The 21204-nt window shown below is 39.8% G+C and overlaps 2 protein-coding genes across 4 annotated transcripts in view; both read right to left on the bottom strand.

The window, feature by feature from the left end:
• Positions 1 to 21204, bottom strand: part of LOC101739671 (2-oxoisovalerate dehydrogenase subunit beta, mitochondrial) — a 204519-nt gene that overhangs the window by 37024 nt on the left and 146291 nt on the right. The window lies entirely within an intron of this gene.
• On the bottom strand, positions 3763 to 19155 carry LOC101740530 (meiosis-specific nuclear structural protein 1). 3 transcript variants are annotated; one of them, XM_062670010.1, is made up of 10 exons: positions 19108 to 19155; positions 14366 to 14595; positions 14096 to 14272; positions 13293 to 13523; positions 12158 to 12387; positions 11625 to 11789; positions 10238 to 10316; positions 9329 to 9532; positions 5351 to 5535; positions 3763 to 4531 (listed from the first exon to the last, which is right to left on the bottom strand). In XM_062670010.1, exons 2-10 carry the CDS (start codon positions 14366 to 14368, stop codon positions 4300 to 4302), a joined length of 1506 nt encoding a protein of 501 aa, XP_062525994.1. In that variant the 5' UTR covers positions 14369 to 14595; positions 19108 to 19155; the 3' UTR covers positions 3763 to 4299. The 3 variants fall into 3 exon arrangements, with proteins under 3 accessions (XP_062525994.1, XP_037868786.1, XP_004922932.2); XM_038012858.2 differs by lacking the exons at positions 14366 to 14595; positions 19108 to 19155 and adding an exon at positions 18886 to 19025; XM_004922875.5 differs by lacking the exon at positions 19108 to 19155 and having other exon boundaries at positions 14366 to 15520.

The raw sequence follows: 21204 nt of genomic DNA, 5'->3' as shown, positions 1-21204 counted from the left end.
GGCAGCCTATAAAATTAATTTGTCACTAAATAAATTGTAAATTCAATAACCGAATGTGCCTTTATGCCACACTTGAAAAAAAAGTCATGTTCGTTGGTACACTTGGTTTCTTTTTGAAAAGGATTGCTGGTGGTATTTCTAGTTTCACCAGGACAGTTGGGCAAGCATGGGCTCAGCTGGCTGGGTAACACAATTGTATTTATGCCTTGGTCAAACGCTAATCTATTTTCGTACACGTCGTAAGGCCTATTGTTGCATTTATTTAAATTGAATTTAAGCCTTTGCCGCTATTTTGTTTATTTGTGATTTTTCTATGCGTAAATTGCCGTCAGTTTATAGTCTTAATGAATGAATGAATGAGTAAATGAACGAATGAATAAATGAATGAAGTGATTTATTTCTTACAATAAATCCATATGTGTACATAGCATTATTGTAGTATATTTCAAATTACCAAAACAAATAATAAAAATAATTATCAATTGAAAACCTTTAAATATTCCATCCATAATTATATTGATAATTAATTATTAATATAATAATATATTAATACGTTAGAGCTTGCCTTTAACCGCCTGTCAACATCAGATCTAAATTAGACCCTGGACGAGGTCGCTTCGGTCGAATCCAGATACTTATCAAAGGGGCTCTGAATGCAAACGCGTGTTTACCGGGCCGCTGATGTAGCAACTTTTTTGTTTATTGCACAAAAACGCTAACTTTTACCGTTCGAAAAGGGTGACAAAACCGATTTTTAGATTTCGCTTATAATCATTAAGCCAAAGATTTCATTGGCTAACTGGGTACAAGTATTGAAATAAATTAAATGATTTTCAATGTTAAATAGTACCTACTTAATAGATAAATAAAATGCTCAAAAAAAAGGTAGATATTTACAAATTTCGTGTTTGCTTTTTTGTTCCTACCTAAGCTGATAGTCTAGAGAGACCATATCAGCGTCACCAAGCTAGTAGGTGAGCACACGGAGTTCAAACCTGATGACGTTGCTAACACGAACCCCTAGCAAGAGCCGCGTTTCGCAGAATCTACCACCGGATCGGAAACGCGACCCACTGAGAAGATCCGGCCAGAAACTCGGTGGCTGTGTCTATGGGTTAATTTACACGTCGAGCCCTTCATCGCAAGCGACGGGTTCGACGAGAACGATAACCGGTGCTTGGAGTACCTAAAAGCACCGTTAGTAGATCGGGAGGATCCGAAATGACGTGTCGACTGTTTACCATTTGGCCCTCAGGATCGGCTATGTAGTTTCCGGCGGCCACGATGAGAGGGTTCTCGTGTCGTGCCGCTTTATCAAAGTGGGAGTGTTTGCCTTAAATGCGTTAAAAACATTAGGTTTATGTTTTTTTGTGTTTATATGTTGACAGCTGACCTTGTATTGTAGTCAACGGAGTCCAAGGACGCCACATGAAGTCCCAGTATTATTACGTAATGTCTAACTGAAACCGCTTTGCAGCAGTAATAAATAAGACGGTGGTACACACCCCTAGTACACAATAGACCCCACCCGACAACTGGGCATTACGTAAACTAACTACCGCGGTAATCGAAGAACATCAACGTAAATGATGCCGCATCAAGTCAAACACGAGTCCACGCGGTCATCAAAAACCGTCGTCGCCCCACTAATTGGACCCTTTTAATATTCCGACCTTGTGTGTGTTCGCAATTAATTTCAGTCATTTAAATATCACCAACGGAGGCCGGCTCTTCTTTTAATTGCAATTTGAAATACACTTATTAAATACCACCCCTAAACGGTGTTTGTTTTGTTTTAATCCAACATTTCTTTTTGTTTATTGTTTTTAATTTTACTGTTATGTGGGCACTGCTGGCTTGTTCATTAATCAACCTTTTTTATGCTTAGAGATTATTTAGAAAATTATTTACTCGAGTAATTTTAAATTTGCTTTAGATGGAATCATTTTTTCTTACATCAATATGCAGGCTAACGTTTTGAAAAGCATTGTCAGTAGTAACGCAAGGTAGAAACTGCGTCACAAAAGTGTGAGCCACCAAGTGCTTCAGTGGCGAATATAGTTAAAGTCACGACCAATTAAGTGTATTATCTATGGTCAGTGATCTGGGCTTTTGCGAAAAATAAGGAGGGTAGAGGTAAGGAGAACCGTTTCTGTGTGTAAAAAGTGTTCGATAAAATCTGCTAAATAAGGGTGGCGCTACAGTAGCAACCGGGTTAATTTTAAAAAAGGCGCTGAAAGATATTAGAATAAAATAGAGAAAATATAAAGAAGGACGAAAGAACTGTAAGCACTACAAAATCACAAAAAGTATTTTTGAAGTTATACTTCTTTAGGTGCGTTATGAAAAATTGATGAGAGTCAAATTTTACGATGCGCGCGCACCGTGACACAAAATTAACAGAATGAAGTTGCCCACTAAATCGCTCATTACAATACGACCGACGTAACTTGGCGAGTCTGAATATAGCCGCAGGTGAACTTTCGCGCATGTACACTCGTAAAAAAAGTGTTATTAGCATTCATTTTTTAGTAATATAAATGACAAAATTATTATTTAATATAATTCATACTAAATATTATTAAATTATTAACGTTAAATATTTATTATTAATTATTTAATATAAAAAAAGAAACAAATTTAATAAAAATAAAGTATAACTTCTTACGCGCGTACATAAGTACACGCATCCTTTTTTTATTTAAAGCTGATAAGAAAATGCAATCGATGTCTCCATGTTTAAAATAACCTTGTGGTTACCACAGCAATAATTTTAGGTTATTTTGACGAAATTAGTTTGGACTACGTAAACATGTGAGGTCTTGAATATTACACTGTCATTAACTACTCTAGTCATTCAATATATTAAATTTCGTAACTCAGCATACTTCAATCAGTTAACAACTGCTCAATTCATATTATACCCTGTGCCTATGATAGCGCCATTCTGGAGGATTTTTGACCTGTTATTTAGTGCTGAAAGTGGGACACTTCAAGCTTCCTCCCATAAGATACGGTTCTCCTTACCTCTACCCTCCATACGGTTAATGTAAGCAAACGTCAACCCCGCCAAGTGACAGCAGTTGTCATTTAACCATTAAGTTTATGTCCATTATTAGGTGAATTAATCTGTGGTGAAAGTAAGGTGCACCATCTCAGTGTATTAAAAAGGGTCCGCTGAAAGAGAGCCAATTAAGGTGGCACCATAGTACCAAGTGTAGTATAATAGATCCAATCAGTGTGCTTAGTGCGAGTTTCTTAACGTTCTCGATAGCGTAAAAGTTAAGCCAATTTAGTATGCAGTTGGAACAGCGCCCCTAGCGGCAAACGTACGCAAACGATCCCAAATATGAGCTAACTTTTACGCTATAGAGAACGTTAAAAAACTCACACTAAGCACACATTACCACACTTCACTTAAATCCAGCACAATTCCACTGCTACACTAGCGCTATTTCTGCGTGACTTCCAACAATAACTTGCTGTTTACTAGTCGAAATTATTCCAACATGTCCCCTATACAGGAGGTGGCCCTTCTCTTTACTCATCATATATTAATCATGTAATTGTTAACACCATACTATGTAAAAATAAAATGAAAATATTCAATCGACATTGCCACACTATACATGGAAAATTAAACTCGAATGACATTTGTTATATTATCTGTGGGTTTAATAAACACCAGAGCTAAAGAACCCATGTGAACAATATAATTAAACAAAAAACACATTATAAATCTCAAAACAAAATAAAAACACATTATAAATCTCAAAACAATGTTTATTTATAAATATCACCACAACAAGTCAGTCTTTTGTAATAAATTCAGTCATACTATTAAAAATATACTAAACGCTTCCTTTTAATAGAATAGTTATTTCATTAACAAAGATACAATTTAAAGTTTAACAGATTTTTATGCCGATATACAGGGTGTTTTCAAAATGCTAATTTTGAAATGACTAAACATCTTTATAATTTTTTTATTCAAATACAAATAATTTAAATGTTCGTCGCGCGATCCCATCCTATCTAATTTTTTTTTATTGCTTATATGGGTGGACGAGCTCACAGCCCACCTGGTGTTAAGTGGTTACTGGAGCCCATAGACATCTACAACGTAAATGCACCACCCACCTTGAGATATAAGTTCTAAGTTCTCAAGAATAGTTACAACGGCTGCCCCACCCTTCAAACCGAAACGCATGCTCCACGGCAGAAATAGGCGGGGTGGTGGTACCTACCCGCGTGGACTCTCAAAGGTCCTTCCACCAGTAAACAATCTAGTATAGTTAATTAGTATTCTCTCAAGACCCTGCACTGCTGGTTGCATTTGGAGTATCGGTGCGGGCGCCTCGACGTCGCCATGGACTCGATGTCCAGGGGCGCCAAGCGCTGGTGCCGGTCCGCGCCCTCCCGGACGGCCGCCAGATCTTCCTTAGCGATGACTCCCGCTTGGAGGTAGCCGATCAGGTGCGGTGCGTGTTCCGTGATAATCTTCTTACGCTCTTCGTTTACTTCTTGGCGCCTTAAAAAGCAAAATATTTAATGTATTTCTTTACAATGGTTGTATAAATAAAATACAGGTTTGGTATAGTTAATGAATATTTGCGTTTAATATAATTGAAAATGCAATTTCGAAAAGGGCACATCTCTGAAAATGTTAAATGTTCAGGAAATGAAAAAAACTGATTATTTTCTAAAGCAGTGTAAAATTTAAAATATTAACTTTTGAGATATATTTTGGTGTTAATTAGCAATTAAAAATTACTGAAATTATTATAAAATAGGTGTAGGTAAGCCTCAAAACTACATGTATATGAAAAAACGTATTTAACAAAATATGCGACGTGTGCACTTTTCGAAATTGCATATTCAATTTTATTAATTCAAATTACAGCTTGCCATGCACGGGGCTATAAGAGTGGGACGGAAGAGAGGGTCGCCAAACGCTAATCACATAATTAGCAACATAGTTAGAACTTAGGTATTACCATTATAATTTACAATATAATTCAAATGTTCATATTTTGATTGAACAATGATAATCATATAATACCGACTATTGCGTAGTTTGATTATAGGTATTAGGTATTGACCTATACGGACGTGTCTAAGCGCGCACACACACATCTTTAACGTTTTTAATAAGTTAATTAAAATTATATAATACAACAATTTAAAATGATTTGGAATGATCTTTGTTTCTTTTTTTTTTCGGAATTTTTGTAAAATATGTGGATAAAGTTCAGCAACCCTATTAGGGTTAAGACAAGATTGAATTCAATTCCATTGGGACGTCTGCCTCGTGTGTCAACTGGGTTATATGTACCTAAGAAGTACATACCAAGATGTGCCGCAGTCCCAAACATATTGTGCTCTACTTTCTTCCAGCTCCTTCTCTTGTTTTCTCCTTCTAGAATTCTCTTCGATTTGTTTTAGTAATTCTTGGGAGTATTGCCGTGCTTTTTCTTTGTTCTTCATTTCTTTCTCCTTCTCTTTCTGTACTTCAGCCGCCATTTTTGATTCATTCTGTTGTAATATTAATAGAATTTCAGTTTCAGGTAGGGTTGCCGAACTTTATAATAAAATATTGTACGTTATTTCTGAAAATTGTAGTCTATACTTTATGTGAACAATAAAGTACACGAATATACTTTACTTGGCATGATTTGGCTCCTTTGGGAAAAGTATTGTCTATGTATTTTTTCGGTAAGCGAAATACATCGATTGAGCAATCGATGTTGCCACTCGTCAACACTATGTCACTTCAGCATTGGTTTTTTTAACAAATATTACTGAACGCAACATAACCTCAAATGTCAACAATGTCACTGTCATTAATTGTCACAATTACTTGTTTGATTTGGGACTTTTTGGCGGGAACGCGAGGAGCAAAGTCGTGCGAATTGTTTTATGTTGTCTATTTAGTGTTTCTTCAGGTTTAAATGTGTAATATCGGTAGTTTAATAACTGTTTTATATCTGTGAAAGTGCACAATTGTGGGAAAATGAAACAAAGCCGCTGGACGTAGGTTCTAGGGATCCTCCAAAAAATCAACTGGAAAATTTTCTTTGTTTTTTTTTATTGCTGTTGTAGACAGACGAGCATACGGCCCACCTGATGGTGAGTGGTTACCGTCCCCATGGACTTCAGCAATGCCAGGAGCAGAGCCAAGCCGCTGCCTACCGCTTAATACTCTCCATTAGTCTTCTTTGAAAAAGGACATGTCATAGCGCTCGGAAAGCAACGTGGAGGGGCGCTCATTCCATAGCCGGATGGTACGTGGCAAAAAGGACCTCTGGAAACGCACTATCGATGAATGCTCACGTGCTTAGCTGACACCGCTCCACCAATCCTCCCCTGCGGCCCGGATTCAACTCCATCCCCCGAGGACACAGTCGAATCCATAAACATCTTCACTGATCACGTCTCGACGGCGATCATAAGATTTTCAAAACAAGTTGATGTGAAGGACTGCTTCCACCGCATCAGACTTTCCCCCGAGCTTAGGGACCTCGTAAGAATCAGAAACGCGGCAATCCGGGCCTACGATCGATATCCCACGGATTCAAACCGGACTCGGATGCGTCGCTTACAGCGGGAGGTCAAATCCCGCTTAAGCGACGCCCGAAACGAAAACTGGGATAGTTACTGAGAAGAACTCGCGCCCTCTCACCAAGCATACTGGCGACTAGCTAGGACCCTCAAGTCCGAAACTATCGTCACTATGCCGCCTCTCGTACGCCCCTCAGGCCAACCACCGGCTTACGATGACGATGACAAGGCAGAGTTGCTGGCCGATGCACTGCAAGAGCAGTGCACCACCAGTAGATATGTGTCGTTCGCGAACGAACGAGTCAAACGACCCGGGTCTCAAATTCCGCGCGAACGATAGGGTCACTTCAAAAAATTTGAGTCGTTCACTAAATCGACTCGTTTAACACAAAACCTACGAATCAGAAGAAAAGAACCATACGAGTACGACGGTCATTCGGTTCATATCGGGTTGCCGCGTCTCGCCCCGCGCCCGTCTCGCTTAGTCGTTCGTTCGACTGAACGGGTCGTACGAACCGGATCATTTTGTCAACAGGTCAGTACTGATCTGAATCTCTATAACTGAACGAACGACACATATCTAACCACCAGCACTCAACACGCGGACCCCGAACACACCGAGTTAGTCGACAGGGAGGTCGAGCGCAGAACTTCCCTGCCGCCCTCGGACGCGTTACCCTCCGTTACCACTTCCGAGGTTAAGGAGGCGATCGATAGCCTACAACCACGGAGAGCTCCCGGCTCCGACGGCATCCGCAACCGCGCGCTAAAATTGTTACCAGCCCAACTGATAACGATGTTGGCCACCATTTTAAATGCTGCTATGACGAACTGCATCTTTCCCGCGGCGTGGAAAGAAGCGGACGTTATCGGCATACACAAGCCGGGCAAACCGAAGAACGAAACCGCGAGTTACCGCCCCATCAGTCTCCTCCCGGCGATAGGCAAACTTTACGAACGGCTCCTTCGTAAACGCCTCTGGGACTTCGTTACCGCGAATAAGATTCTCATAGACGGGCAGTTTGGGTTCCGCGCCAGACACTCGTGCGTACAACAAGTGCACCGCCTCACGGAGCACATCTTACTAGGGCTGAATAGGCGGAAACCCATCCCGACAGGAGCCCTCTTCTTCGATATAGCGAAGGCGTTCGACAAAGTCTGGCACAACGGTTTGATATACAAACTGTATAACATGGGAGTGCCAGACAGACTCGTGCTCATCATACGAGACTACTTGTCGAACCGTTCGTTCCGATATCGAGTCGAGGGAACGCGTTCCCGGCCCCGTTACGTCACAGCCGGAGTCACGCAAGGCTCCGCCCTCTCCCCGTTACTATTTAGTTTGTATATCAATGATATACCCCGGTCTCCGGAGACCCATCTGGCGCTCTTCGCCGATGACACCGCCATCTACTACTCGTGTAGGAAGAAGGCGTTGCTTCATCGACGAGTCCAGACCGCAGCTACTACCGTGGGACAGTGGTTCCGGAAGTGGCGCATCGACATCAACCCCACGAAAAGCACAGCGGTGCTCTTCAGAAGAGGTCGCCCTCCGAACACCACGTTGAGCATCCCTCTCCCATCTAGGCGCGTCGACACCTCCGCCTCCGCCATTCGCCCAATCACGATGTTCAACCAGCCCATACCGTGGGCCCCGAAGGTCAAATATTTAGGCGTCACCCTCGACAGTAGGATGACATTCCGCCCTCACATCAAGACGGTACGCGACCGTGCCGCCTTCATTCTAGGACGTCTCTACCCGATGATATGTAGGCGAAGTAAAATGTCCCTTAGAAATAAGGTGACACTCTACAAAACTTGCATACGCCCCGTCATGACCTATGCAAGTGCAGTGTTCGCTCACGCGGCCCGCACTCACTTAAAATCCTTCCAAATTATTCAATCCTGTTTTTGCAGGATAGCCGTCGGAGCCCCGTGGTTCGTCAGGAACATCGACCTCCATGACGACCTGGACTTAAGAGTCCATCAGTAAGTATCTTCAGTCGGCGTCGATGCGCCAATTCGATAAAGCGGCACGACACGAGAACCCTCTCATCGTGGCCGCCGGTAACTACATTCCCGATCCTGCGGACAGAATGGAAAGCAGTCGACGTCGCCCAAAACACGTCATCTCGGATCCTCCCGATCCACTAACGGTGCTTCTAGGTACTTCAAGCACCGGTCACCGTTCTCGTCGAACCCGTCGCTTGCGACGAAGGGCTCGACGAGCAAATTAAACCACAGACACAGCCCTCTGAGTTTCTCGCCGGATCGTCTCAGTGGGTCGCGTTTCCGATCCGGTGGTAGATTCTGTGAAGCACGGCTCTTGCTAGGGTTCGTGTTAGCAACGTCATCAGGTTTGAGCCCCGTGAGCTCACCTACAAACGTTAGGGTTACGCTGAAATAGCCTCTCAAGGCTCTCAGCTTAGGTAGGAAAAAAATATATATATGAATGCTCGCGGTTCCAGATAATATGGTTGAACTCTGCTCCGATGACGGGAGGTGTGATGATAAAAAGGAGAGAGAGGGGATCATCTCAAACAATTCCTCAAAGCACTCCCCATGGAACATACGGTACAAAATTCATAAACTGTAAATAATTAAAAAAGCGAATTATAAAAATATTATTGACACTGGCCAATGCACAAACCGGGCCGGAACCAAAACATAACGAAGAAGAAAATCTATCCCAGTAATTCCAATCTCTGATCCGCTCGCTCACAAGTCTGTAAGCTGAATACATAGTCGTGTAGCGAGCAGCACTGACCGCCTTCCTGAACTCCGCCTCCCGCTGCCTCTCCCCCCGCGCCGCCGCCGCCCGCAGCTCCACCTGGCGGGCGAGCGCGCGCTGCGTGGCGGCGGCGGCGTGCAGCGCGCGCTCCGCGTCGCCCGCCGCGTCCACAACGTTCTTCTCCAGATACTCCTGCTCTTGGAGCTGTTTGATCACGTCCTCGCGTTCTCGTCGCGCGGCCTGCGAAATATAAGCCTCTGTAGTCGTCGTGGCCTAACGGATAAGACGTCCGGTGCACACGTGTTGAGCGATGCACCGGTGTTCGAATCTCAGGCGGGTATCAATTCTTCTAATGAAATACGTATTCAACAAATGTTCACGATTGACTTCCGCAGTGAAGGAATAACATCGTGTAATAAATGTCTATGGGCTACAGTAACCACTTAACACCGGTGGGCTATGAGCTCGTCCACTCATCTAAGCAATAAAAAAAATGAAAATCTTACTGCAATTATCACAATTTAGCTGGGTGGGTAGTTAGCTGGGTAGCTATTTTACAGGTAGTACCATCTTGTACCATCGCTCTGCCTATTTCTGACGTGAATTCGTTTCGGTTTGAAGGGTAGGGCAGCCGTTGTACTGGAAAACGGACACCTCAAAACTCTTGTCTCAAGGTGGGCAGCGTTCACTCCGCGACGTCTCTGGGCTCACATACCCACTTCACACCGGACGCACCGTGAACTCGTTGACTAAGTACATGTGGAGGGCAGGTGGTTAAACACCACTCCTCAGCGAAGCAGAGTCCATACCAAATGAACAACAGCACTCGTGAGTAATGGTTACTTCTTGCAAAGTATGCAAACTCAGTGTCGCAGTACATGAGTTACACTATAGCCACTCATTGTTGTGATAGATATCTCTAATGTGAACAGTAAAAACATTCACCTCATCTGCCAATATCTTCGAAGCGATTTTCTCGTTCAATTCCTCTTTGGCACGTATTTGGCGTTCCCTCTCTGCGATACTGAAACACAAAATAAAAAAATATATTATATACCCTTAAAAAGAAATAAATCATCTTTTAGTGAAACAAAAATGGTCGACCACCACATGCATAATATAATTTATATACCGACAAAGAAAAGACAACGAACCACTTCATTACGGGTGTATATTATGTGTTCTTCTTTGTTCAAAGTTCATTCAATAATGATTTATTATTTATCTCACTACCATCATCCTATAGAACACCTAAACATCCAACAGAAGTACATCTGAACTAGATATTGAAACTTAAGTATTATCTTTCAATTAGACAATCAGTGTAACAGTGTCTATTGGCTCCGATAAACACTTCACACCAGGTGAACCTGAATAGGTAGAACAATGATGCTCGTCCGTGCTGCCTCACACTAAATGCTCCACACAGGCTGTAATTATTGATGTTTTTCTTTTTTTTTATCGCCTATGTAGGCGGACGATCATACGGCCCACCTGATGGTAAGTGGTCGCCGTCACTCATGGACGTCAGCAATGACGGGGGCAAAGCCAAGCCGCTGCCTACCAGTTGCCGACCTGCCTACCTTGCTTTCATTATAGTTACATTTTCGTTATCAGTTTACTGGTATATGGACCCCTTATGAGTCCGCACTGGTAGGTACCCCCCTTGCCTATTTCTGCCGTGAAGCAGTAATGCGTTTCAGTCTGAAGGGTAGGGCAGCCGTTGTAACTATACTGAGATCTTAGAACTTATATCTCCAGGTGGGTTACGCATTTACGTTGTAGATGTATATGGGCTCCAGTAACCACTTAACACCAGTTGGGCTGTGAGCTCGTCCACCCATCTAAGCAATAAATAAAAAAATCGGTTGTCTGTAAAGTCTGTTTACCGTCGGTTTACTGACGATAGTTGAACGTGACAACGTCATAAGAAAATACTGATGGAATGGTTTCATTTTTCAATTATCGCAATTATCGTTGCTATAAAAAATTGGCACCACATTCACTTTTCACTGAACTTCATACTTGACGAAAACATGTAAATGTATTATTGTATAGCAGCTGTCCACGCGGATGCATCGCTCACTCAAGTAGGAGAGAGACAGATGTCGAACGCTGCCGAACGCGGAGGCCGATCGTGCCTCTTTGTCGCTCGTTGCGCGCTCTCGCTTGCACTTCAAGCCTTAAATAGAACGCCTCAGAGCGAGGTAGCGCCGCATGAGTTGTCACGTCAAAAATAAAAAAAAGTTGTCTAGAAGAGATTACGCTTAGCTACAAAATAGGCAATGATAGCAATAATTTGATTGCTTGTTTTATGTGAAGTGTAACGTACACGGCGGAGGTCCGGTCGGCGGCGGCGCGGCGCTGCGCCTCCAGCTGCCGCTCCTCGATCACGAGCATCTGCTTCTGTTTCTCCTTCCACGCGTCCCGGGCACGCTTGAACGTAACCATCTCGTTGCGGACTTTCTCACGCTCAATACGTTTCTTCTCCAATTCTCTGCAATATTATGGATGTAAGCGTGACAAACAATTCAAGTACATAATAGACAGTATAAGTTCGTGTACAAATAACATAATAGTGATATTTCTATTACTCTTGCACTTTTATTGGTGATTCTAAGTAAATAAATATTAGTTATTTTTAGCACACATGAATTAACTTGATCTGGGGGTTGATTCTGGATTCGAATGAAATCTCACATACAAACTTTGAGACTATAAAATTAGCTCATGTATTAAGAACCAATGACCGTGAAAACTGTATGATACTAAAAAACGCGAGATTTAGCTGTAAAAGTAGTTTTAAATTGAATAATTTTATTACTTTCGTCTACTACAATTGATCTTTTTAAATATGATTTTCACCTTTGATCCTCATCAGCGATTGTCCGCATAACTTCTTCAAGCATTTTCTTCTCAATTAGTGTATCCTCATAAGCGCACTGCTTCTGTTTTTGTCTGTTAACTAATTGTTGCTGGAGATCCCTGCAATATTCATCATTACGTTCCATCTTCTCTCTTTCTTCTCTATCTAATGCCTCTTTGTCATTATACAGTGTATTTTTGAGTACATCATTTGCCCGTTTCTCTTCAGTCTGAAAAATTTTGGTGTTCTCATGAATTAATTTGCTCACCATCAGTCAATACACATTAAGAAATATTTAATGTTATGCTAAACATAAGAATACAAGAATAATCTGAATTCAGTAGAATTAAGCAATCTTTTAAATTTGAATGGAAATAAAAAGTGTTATTTATTTATTTATTTAGTTGCACCAACAAAGTGATCATCAGTACAAAACATTGACAAATTGACAATAAGTTATCACAACATGACATCAAAACCATTAAAGTGCGAACTTCCATGAAATTTAGCAAAACCTTTTCATTATAATATATGAGTCGTCTATTATCAAAGGCGGCAATCTGTACATTTGGACAAAAAATTTTTATTGATATGTCAATACAGATTTATTTGAATATAATCGTCTCCTTCAAAGAATACGGTTCAAAACCTGCATTAAATAAAGGTTAATAGTTAACCTGTTATTTATCTAAGATGTCGATCCGAAGAGTTTTGTGACTGCCAATGGAATACAAAGTCAATAATTCGTTTTTCTGATTTACCAATCATTGTCCAAAAGTCAGATTGCCGCCTTTGATAATAGTCGACTCATATATTCCTTTTTAATGACTTTGAAGTACTCATATCCCACTTGTGGCTAGATTTCATAATCGGTTGCCCACCTTGAGACATTTGGACAAAGTGCTAACTGCCTTAATATTACAGCTACGTGTATTATCAGCTATATATACCATAAAAGCTGACGACCAGGGATGATTCCTAAGGCCCCTAGGATTCGAGCTAGAAAATAGAGGCAATAGTACAGTTTAGGTAGGTTGAACCTCATAGCCATACTTTGATTCATAACATAGTCCTGTGCCTGTAAATTCCTTCCTAATACCTTAATTAATCTCCATATTATTTTATATCACTTACCTCTTCCTGTAGTTTCCTATACTGATTATGTAATATTTGTTGCTGCAAATCCCTGCACACATAACCAGCTTGTAATTTCTGCATCAAGTTCCTCAAGCTTGGGTCTCGTTCCCTGAGGTAATGGCGACGGAGCAACTCGCACATCTCCTGCCTACGGAGCTTGGCTACTTCAATTGCCAGTTTTGTCTCTTTCTCTGCTTGTGCATTAACAATGGCAGCATGATCTGTTCTCTATTGTATTAAAATTTTATATATTTTTTTTTTTTTCATCTTATAAACAGACTTAACTTTGGGCCGACATAGTTTTAGAAGCTCACAACATAAATTCAGTATATATATTAGAATTCATCTTTAGAATTTTTGTTACAAGAGACATTATAAGTAAAATGAAGCCTCTATATTTCAATTTTCAAATGGCTTATCAATTTCAAATCAATGTTTCAAGTAAATTATTTATTTAGCATATAAAGTTTAGTATATAAATGCTAAACTTTATATGCTAAATATTAAACTACAACTAATATTAATTACCAAATCAGAATCGCAACTGAGAATTAATAATTTGTCATATTTTTAATGCTACATTAAAACTCATTCTTTCTTATCAAGTCAAGAATTTCTAAGATTCTCGAAGAAACGAAAGTAGGAGCATAGTATAACATTATATAGTATATACATTTCTGACCAGTTAATTACATCACATTTTTTACATCTGTTTCGAGTCTTATTCTGACGGTCTACGGGAGACTTAGTAAAATGATATCTTATTGACGAAATTTTTACGAGACTGAAAAATACAGAACCTCTTGAAATTGTTTTTCCATCTCTGCTTCTCGTTGTATGAGAGCCAAGCACCGACCCATCCTACCGTCATCCATCCGACTGTTCAGCCAATGCATGTCTAGAGCTCTCTGGAAAGTCTCCAACTCTGTTCGGCGAGCTTCAGCAATCGCATTCTTTTGTAATTCGTTCTTTGCTTCCTAATAAAAAACGCGATTATCAATTAATGCTATTTTTAAGTAAATTCATTAAACCAGTCTGGAACGACGAACTGATTAAAAAATTATACACACCATTGTAATGTTTAATAGAGTTTGTAGTGACTTTGTTTATTATAAATGTTTGAGTACCGTAGTGACTTTGTTTTCAAGGAAAAATAATGTTTTTTCAAAAAATTGTAAAAGTATTAATATTCTCGTTTTTTTTAATAATAGCATTTACAGTTTGTATTTTTGCCAGTGTTGAGTCTTTATAAATGTCCAAGTAAGCCGCAATGCAAAATAAAATTATAAAATGTTTGTGCCTGTTGTAACCTTCTTTTACATATTCCATTATTTGAAATATACTTCAAACACATTGTCATTTTTGCTACCTATCATTATTATATTTTATGCTATGTCTTGAAAACATTGTTTTATTATATTGGCGACGAGTTAAAAGAAATTAAGATGAACGATGAACAATTCGCATTATTTTTACATGCACAACAAAACCAGCAAGAGCAGATTTTACAAATCTTGAAATTGTTGGTACCAGCAGCTTGCAATACAACAGCCAAGAGCGTGACGAACGACTCTTTTACAAAACATGATACGGATAACAAGATAAGTATAATCAAACATTTCAATATGGATAAATACAATCCAGATACATTCAGAATTGACGATTACATTGATTTTTTCGAAAACAAATGCAAAATTCTTGATATCGATAACAGCGACTTACAGAAAGATTTGCTTCTGAATTTACTAACACCAGAGATATTCCACGAATTAAAAGTAGCTTTAACGCCTGATTTCGATATAGCTACATACAGCGAAATTTGTAACAAATTATTAGACCTCTATCGCATAAAAACGACGAGGTATAGAGCCTTAACAGAATTTTGGAATTGCACTAGAGAACAAAATGAAACGATGGAACACTATGCAAACAGATTAAAAGGTCTTAGTCGGGATTGTGGCTACACTAATGACTTCCTGGAACGACAATTACGTGACCGCTTTGCCACTGGATTGAATCATCCAGATTTAGAAACCGACTTGAAACAAAAATGGCCTGATTTAGTTCAAATGGTAGACGGAATACCACGAGAAGTAACCTTCCAACAAATTTTTACAATCTCTCAATCAAGAGAACAGGCAGAACAAGACACACCACGAACAAGTATTAAAAAAATAAATAGGAGCATAACCAAAACTGTACCATTACATCAAAATACAACACGAAAATTAAATCCAATGCATTGTTTACGCTGTGGAAAGAAAGAACGGCACAGCCTATCACAGTGCTCAGCCAAGGACCATATGTGTAAAGAATGTAACACGAAAGCACACTTTGAGAGTTGTTGCATTAAGTCTGGACGGGCATACATCAGCTATTCAGAAGGGAGCCGAAAATCAATTAAAAAAATAACAAGACCTCATAAGTCCTCAACATCATCATCATCATCTATCAGTAATAACAAGGAAGAAAGCGATGATGAAGTTATCTGCAGCGTCTTGGGTACACGTAAGAGAGAATGCAAACAAATCGATGTACGCATCAATGACATACCTTGCACTATGGATTGGGACCCCGGCTCTGCGTATTCAATAATAAACACGACATTATGGAAAAAATTAGGATCACCATCTTTACAACCCGCCCCGAAACTTAAGGCCTACGGTAACACAAACTTAAAAACAAAGGGAATTACAAAAGTAACAGTCGAAGTCGACGGACTGCAAAAACTTCTACCTGTGGTCGTAATGAAAAATGCCAAACCAATGTTATTTGGTTTACATTGGAGTGAAGTTTTTGAAATGGAATTTCCAAAACCAGTATACTCCATCAAAACATCAACACCGATGACTCTTAAACAAATATTGGATAAACATGTACAACTCTTTGATGGAAAACTAGGAAAAGTTAACAATTATTACGTAAACATACATGTCAAACCAGAAGCTGAACCGATCCACCTTCCTGCACGGCCTATAAAATTCAGCATGAAAAAGAATATAGAAAGGGAGTTAGATCGTCTGATCTCAGAAGGGATAGTGGAAAAAGTAGATCCTAATATTACACCTATTGAATGGGCTACACCCACAGTTAACATTCTGAAATCTACAGGGGAAATTAGGATATGTGGAGACTACAGAACTACACTTAATCCAGTACTTATTAAACATCTACACCCAGTTCCGATTTTCGATCAACTACGCCAAAATCTCGCAAACGGTAAATTATTTTCAAAAATAGACCTTAAAGACGCATACTTACAATTTGAAATAGCACCAGATTCGAAAAAGTACTTGACGTTGTCAACCCATAAAGGGTATTTCCAATACAATAGAATGCCTTTTGGAATATCGACTGCTCCTTCAATTTTTCAACATTTTCTGGATCAACTGCTAGGCGATATCACCAATGTAGCTGTATATTTTGACGACATAGCTATAGCAGGGAAAGATCTTTCAGAACATTTACAAACTTTATCTATTGTATTCGATCGCTTACAAAACGCTGGCCTAAAAGTTAATTTAAAGAAATGTAATTTCTTACAGAATCAGATTGAATACCTAGGTCACATAATAGATAAACATGGCATCCACCCAACCAAATCTAAAATTGATGCCATAACTAAGGCCCCAGCACCTAGTAATGCAAAAGAACTACGATCATTTTTAGGACTAGTTAACTTTTACGAACGGTTTGTACCACATCTTCACGGAATTTGTTCGGATCTTCATGATCTAACTAGTAAAAAAAATAGATGGCGTTGGACTGATCATGAAAACAGAATATTTGAAGATACAAAGAAATGCATAGCTTCTTCACAACCATTAATTGCATTTGACGAGAAACGTCCCCTTTATTTAGCATGTGACGCTTCCGAAAAGGGATTGGGTGCAGTATTATTCCACAAGGACTCGAACATAGAACAGCCAATTGCTTTTGCTTCAAGGAAACTACGACCAGCGGAAATGAAATATTCCGTTATTGATCGTGAAGCTTTAGCAATAGTATTTGGTATAAAAAAATTTGATCAGTACTTGAGAGGAACGAAATTTAATCTAGTTACGGACCATAAGCCTCTTATACATATTATGGGTGCACGCCGCAACCTTCCTAAACTAGTCAATAACCGATTGGTAAGATGGGCCCTAGTAGTGGGAAGTTATCAATATGACATTTACTACAGGAAAGGTGAAAATAACACATTAGCTGATTGCCTTTCCAGATTACCAAACCCTGAAACTGAACCCTCCGAGACAGAAGGGCTTGTACATAAAATAGATCTACGTCTTTTGAGCACTCGAATGACTGACCTTAACCTTTCAGAACAGTTGCTTATGAAAACAACTTCAAAGGATCATATACTCACAAAAGTTTGTCAAAATTTAAAAACCGGCTGGAGAGAATCAGATTACAATCCAGAAATGAAACCATTCTACAGAAACCGGACTGAATTATCTGTTGAGAATAAGATACTTATGAGGCAAGGACGCATCGTTATACCTACAGCACTCCGAAAAGCCATTCTTACATACCTTCATCGAGGACATCCTGGCATTTCTGCTATGAAAGCACTTTCACGTTACTATGTTTGGTGGCCTAACCTTGACGAAGACATAGAATTATTTGTCAAGAAATGTACCAGATGCCAACAGAACCGCCCTTGTAATCCTGAACTTCCTGTATTTTCCTGGTCCATACCAGAAGAAGTATGGGAGAGAATCCATATCGACTTTGCTGGACCGTTCGAAGGATCGTATTGGTTGGTATTGTGCGACGCTCTCTCCAAATGGGTGGAAATACGACCGATGAAACACATTAACACCAGATCACTTTGTCTTACATTAGATAACATATTTTGTACATTTGGCTTACCAAAAATGATTATATCCGATAATGGACCTCAATTTACATCTTATGAATTTAAAGAATATTGCACAAAACAGTCTATTTTACATGTCACATCATCTCCATATCATCCTCGGACAAATGGGCTGGCAGAACGTTTAGTCAGAACATTCAAAAATAGAATGGCATCGGTAGACAACACAAATCTCGAGCGCCGACTATTAGAATTTCTGTTTACATACAGAAACACTCCGCACTCATCCACTGGTAAATCTCCAGCTGAGATGATGTTTGGAAGACAATTGAATTGCATACTTTCCAACATTCGGCCAGACAAAAGAAGGTTAATGCAGTATTTACAAGTAAAAGAAAATATTCGTACCACATCACCGAGTTACCGACCAAGTGACCAAGTATATATTAAAACACGCAATGATAAAATATGGGAACCAGCGGTAATTACATCCCGAAAACATAAATATTCATATATTGTTTCAACACCAGGAGGACTAGAAAAACGAAGACACGCTGATCACATCAGGCCACGCGAGTCTTCCACCTCAGAAACCCCGAGGAATGAAAGGGCGCATTCTTCTATGCTGCCGACGACTGCTTCTCCAGACATTGGAATGGAAACATCAATTAGCGAAAGGCTAACTAACAATAAGAATTCGGCAGCAGTCGCCTACAAATGTACAAATTTCTCCAAATTCACCTTCACAGCATTCGAAGTTATACTCCTCACCTGCTCCGGTCTCCACTCCTGTGCCATTTGCTCCGCGTCGAAGTAATCGACCTAAACAGGCACCACGCCGTCTGATCAACGAGATGTAGATGGGGAGGAATGTTGTAACCTTCTTTTACATATTCCATTATTTGAAATATACTTCAAACACATTGTCATTTTTGCTACCTATCATTATTATATTTTATGCTATGTCTTGAAAACATTGTTTTATTATAGTGCCTGTTTATGGCTACGATAGTCGAAAATAGTCGAAATATTTTTCAATTCAAATTTTAATTTTGACGCTAGTTTCTGTTCCGTTTTGATCTATTAATTTGACAAGCAAAGGTAACATAGCCCATACATATACCTAATATTTTATAATAATGGGTTAGAAAAAATCTCAGTAAAGCAATAAATGTTCACTGATAAGCTCCTGCCATTTAAATTCAAAGAACATTCAATGGGATTCTTGGACCGATTTCAAAGCATTTTATGGAAAACCCGAGATAACACTTTATCAGCGCTAAGCTGTATTTGTTACTTTTAATGATCTTATTATTAATAGTTCACACTTTAATAAAGTTTTGAGCTTGTAAGAAAGGATAAATAAATCCTTTGGAAACTCCTCCTAGCGCCGCCCCGGCTGGTTACCAAGAAACAGCTTCCTTTTGACTCAATGCAGAAAAAGATAAATCCTAACTTACAGATCCTTTTAAGCATCTAGGTTTAATAGAGGAGAAGGAATTATTTGAGTTAATCTCGTAACCTCCTTTTATTATCGCACAACTTGTAAAAAAAAATTTTCCTACCTAGCCGAGAGCCTTGTGCGGCTATTTCAACGTAATGGGGCTCACGGGGCTCAAACCTGACGACGTTGCTAACACGAACCCTAGCAATAGCCGTGCTACGCAGAATCTACCACTGGATCGGAAACGCGACCCACTGAGAAGATTCGACGAGAAACTCAGTGGGCTGTGTTTATGGGTTAATTCGCTCGTCGAGCCCTTCGTCGCAAGCGACGGGTTCGACGAGGACGGTGACCGGTGCTTGTGGTGCCTAAAAACACCGTGAATGGATCAGGAGGATCCGTAATGACGTGCTTTGGGCGACGTCGACGGATTACCATTCGGTCTACTTGGTCGGGTATGTATGTAGTTTCCAGCGGCCACGATGAGAAGGTTCTCATGTCGTGCCGCCTTCTCAAAATGGCGCAGCGATGTCGACTGTAGATACTTACTAACTGAATCGAGCTCCAGGTCATCGTGGAGATCCACGTTCCTCAGGAACCATGGTGCTCCGACGGCTATCCTGCAGAATCGGGATTGAATAACCTGAAGGGATTTCAAGTGGGTGCGGGCTACGTGAGCGAACACTACGCTTGCATACTTCATGACGGGGCATATGCAAGTTTTGTAGAGTAAAACTTCTAGCAGCTGAATTCATATTACCTGGAATCACTGCACTAGTCCATAGAATATTCACAGATATTTTTATTTATTTTTTTTTAATTTTATGACCTGGTGACAAAGACCTTTAGGTCATATCTTATTTGGAAAATGTTCATTGCTTTGGGGTCACTACACTTCACTTCACTAAATTTTGTCATTTAAATTGTTTGAATTGTATTTTTTATGTAATTATAAATTGGTTTATAGGATGTTGGATCTTTTAGTAAAAAGTTAAGTGGCGGCGGGCGGGAGGAAGAGACACACTTAAATGCATTGGTATCACTAAGTTCACTAGCCAGCACAAGTCTTTGAATTATGAAACTTTGGCAATCGAAAATAATGTGATGGATCGTCCCTTCTTCTGCTTGACAGTGTATACATTGGCTATTTGAAACAATGCCAAGTCTTGCTAGGTGTGACGGCGCAGTATTATGGCCAAATCTCAATCTGTTTATTGTTGTGATGAAATCTCGACTTTCACTAGTTTTCAATTTGTCATACCATGGTTTAACAGGCAGGTTATCTTGTATACTTCCATACCACTTTCCCTTGTTTTCCTGATCTTTCTTCCACAATTCCGTCCACAGAGTGTAAATATTTTCTTTAATATTTAGAAAATAGTCAGTGAAAGGTACGAGTAATGAGTCTGTAACGTCAATACTGTTTATAGCCTCACGTGCAGCTTTGTCAGCTTTTTCGTTGCCAGTTAAGCCTTTATGTGAAGGAACCCACATAAATGCTATATTTACATTCTTATGATGATATTTATACAAAAGCTCTTTTATAATATACAAGACGTAATTAGTTTTATAATTTACAGATATATTACTTAAACTCTCTAGCAGGCTTAAAGAATCAGTTATTATTAAAAAGTTTGTACAGCTAT

The sequence above is a fragment of the Bombyx mori genome, chromosome 9, assembly GCF_030269925.1.
Source record: "Bombyx mori chromosome 9, ASM3026992v2".
NCBI lineage: Eukaryota > Metazoa > Arthropoda > Insecta > Lepidoptera > Bombycidae > Bombyx > Bombyx mori.
Note: the sequence above shows the minus strand (reverse complement) of the source record. Positions and strands in the feature narration are given on the sequence as shown.

What these genes read in the sequence shown, in the direction of transcription:
- LOC101740530 (XM_038012858.2), bottom strand. Translation starts at nt 18,912, where the DNA reads ATGGCACAGGAGTGGAGACCGGAGCAG. An exon ending in CGAAGATATTGGCAGATGAG is followed by an intron (nt 9,533 to 10,237) that starts GTGAATGTTTTT and finishes TATATTTCGCAG; the next exon opens with GCCGCGCGACGAGAACGCGA. An exon ending in AGGCGGAGTTCAGGAAGGCG is followed by an intron (nt 5,536 to 9,328) that starts GTCAGTGCTGCT and finishes ATATTACAACAG; the next exon opens with AATGAATCAAAAATGGCGGC.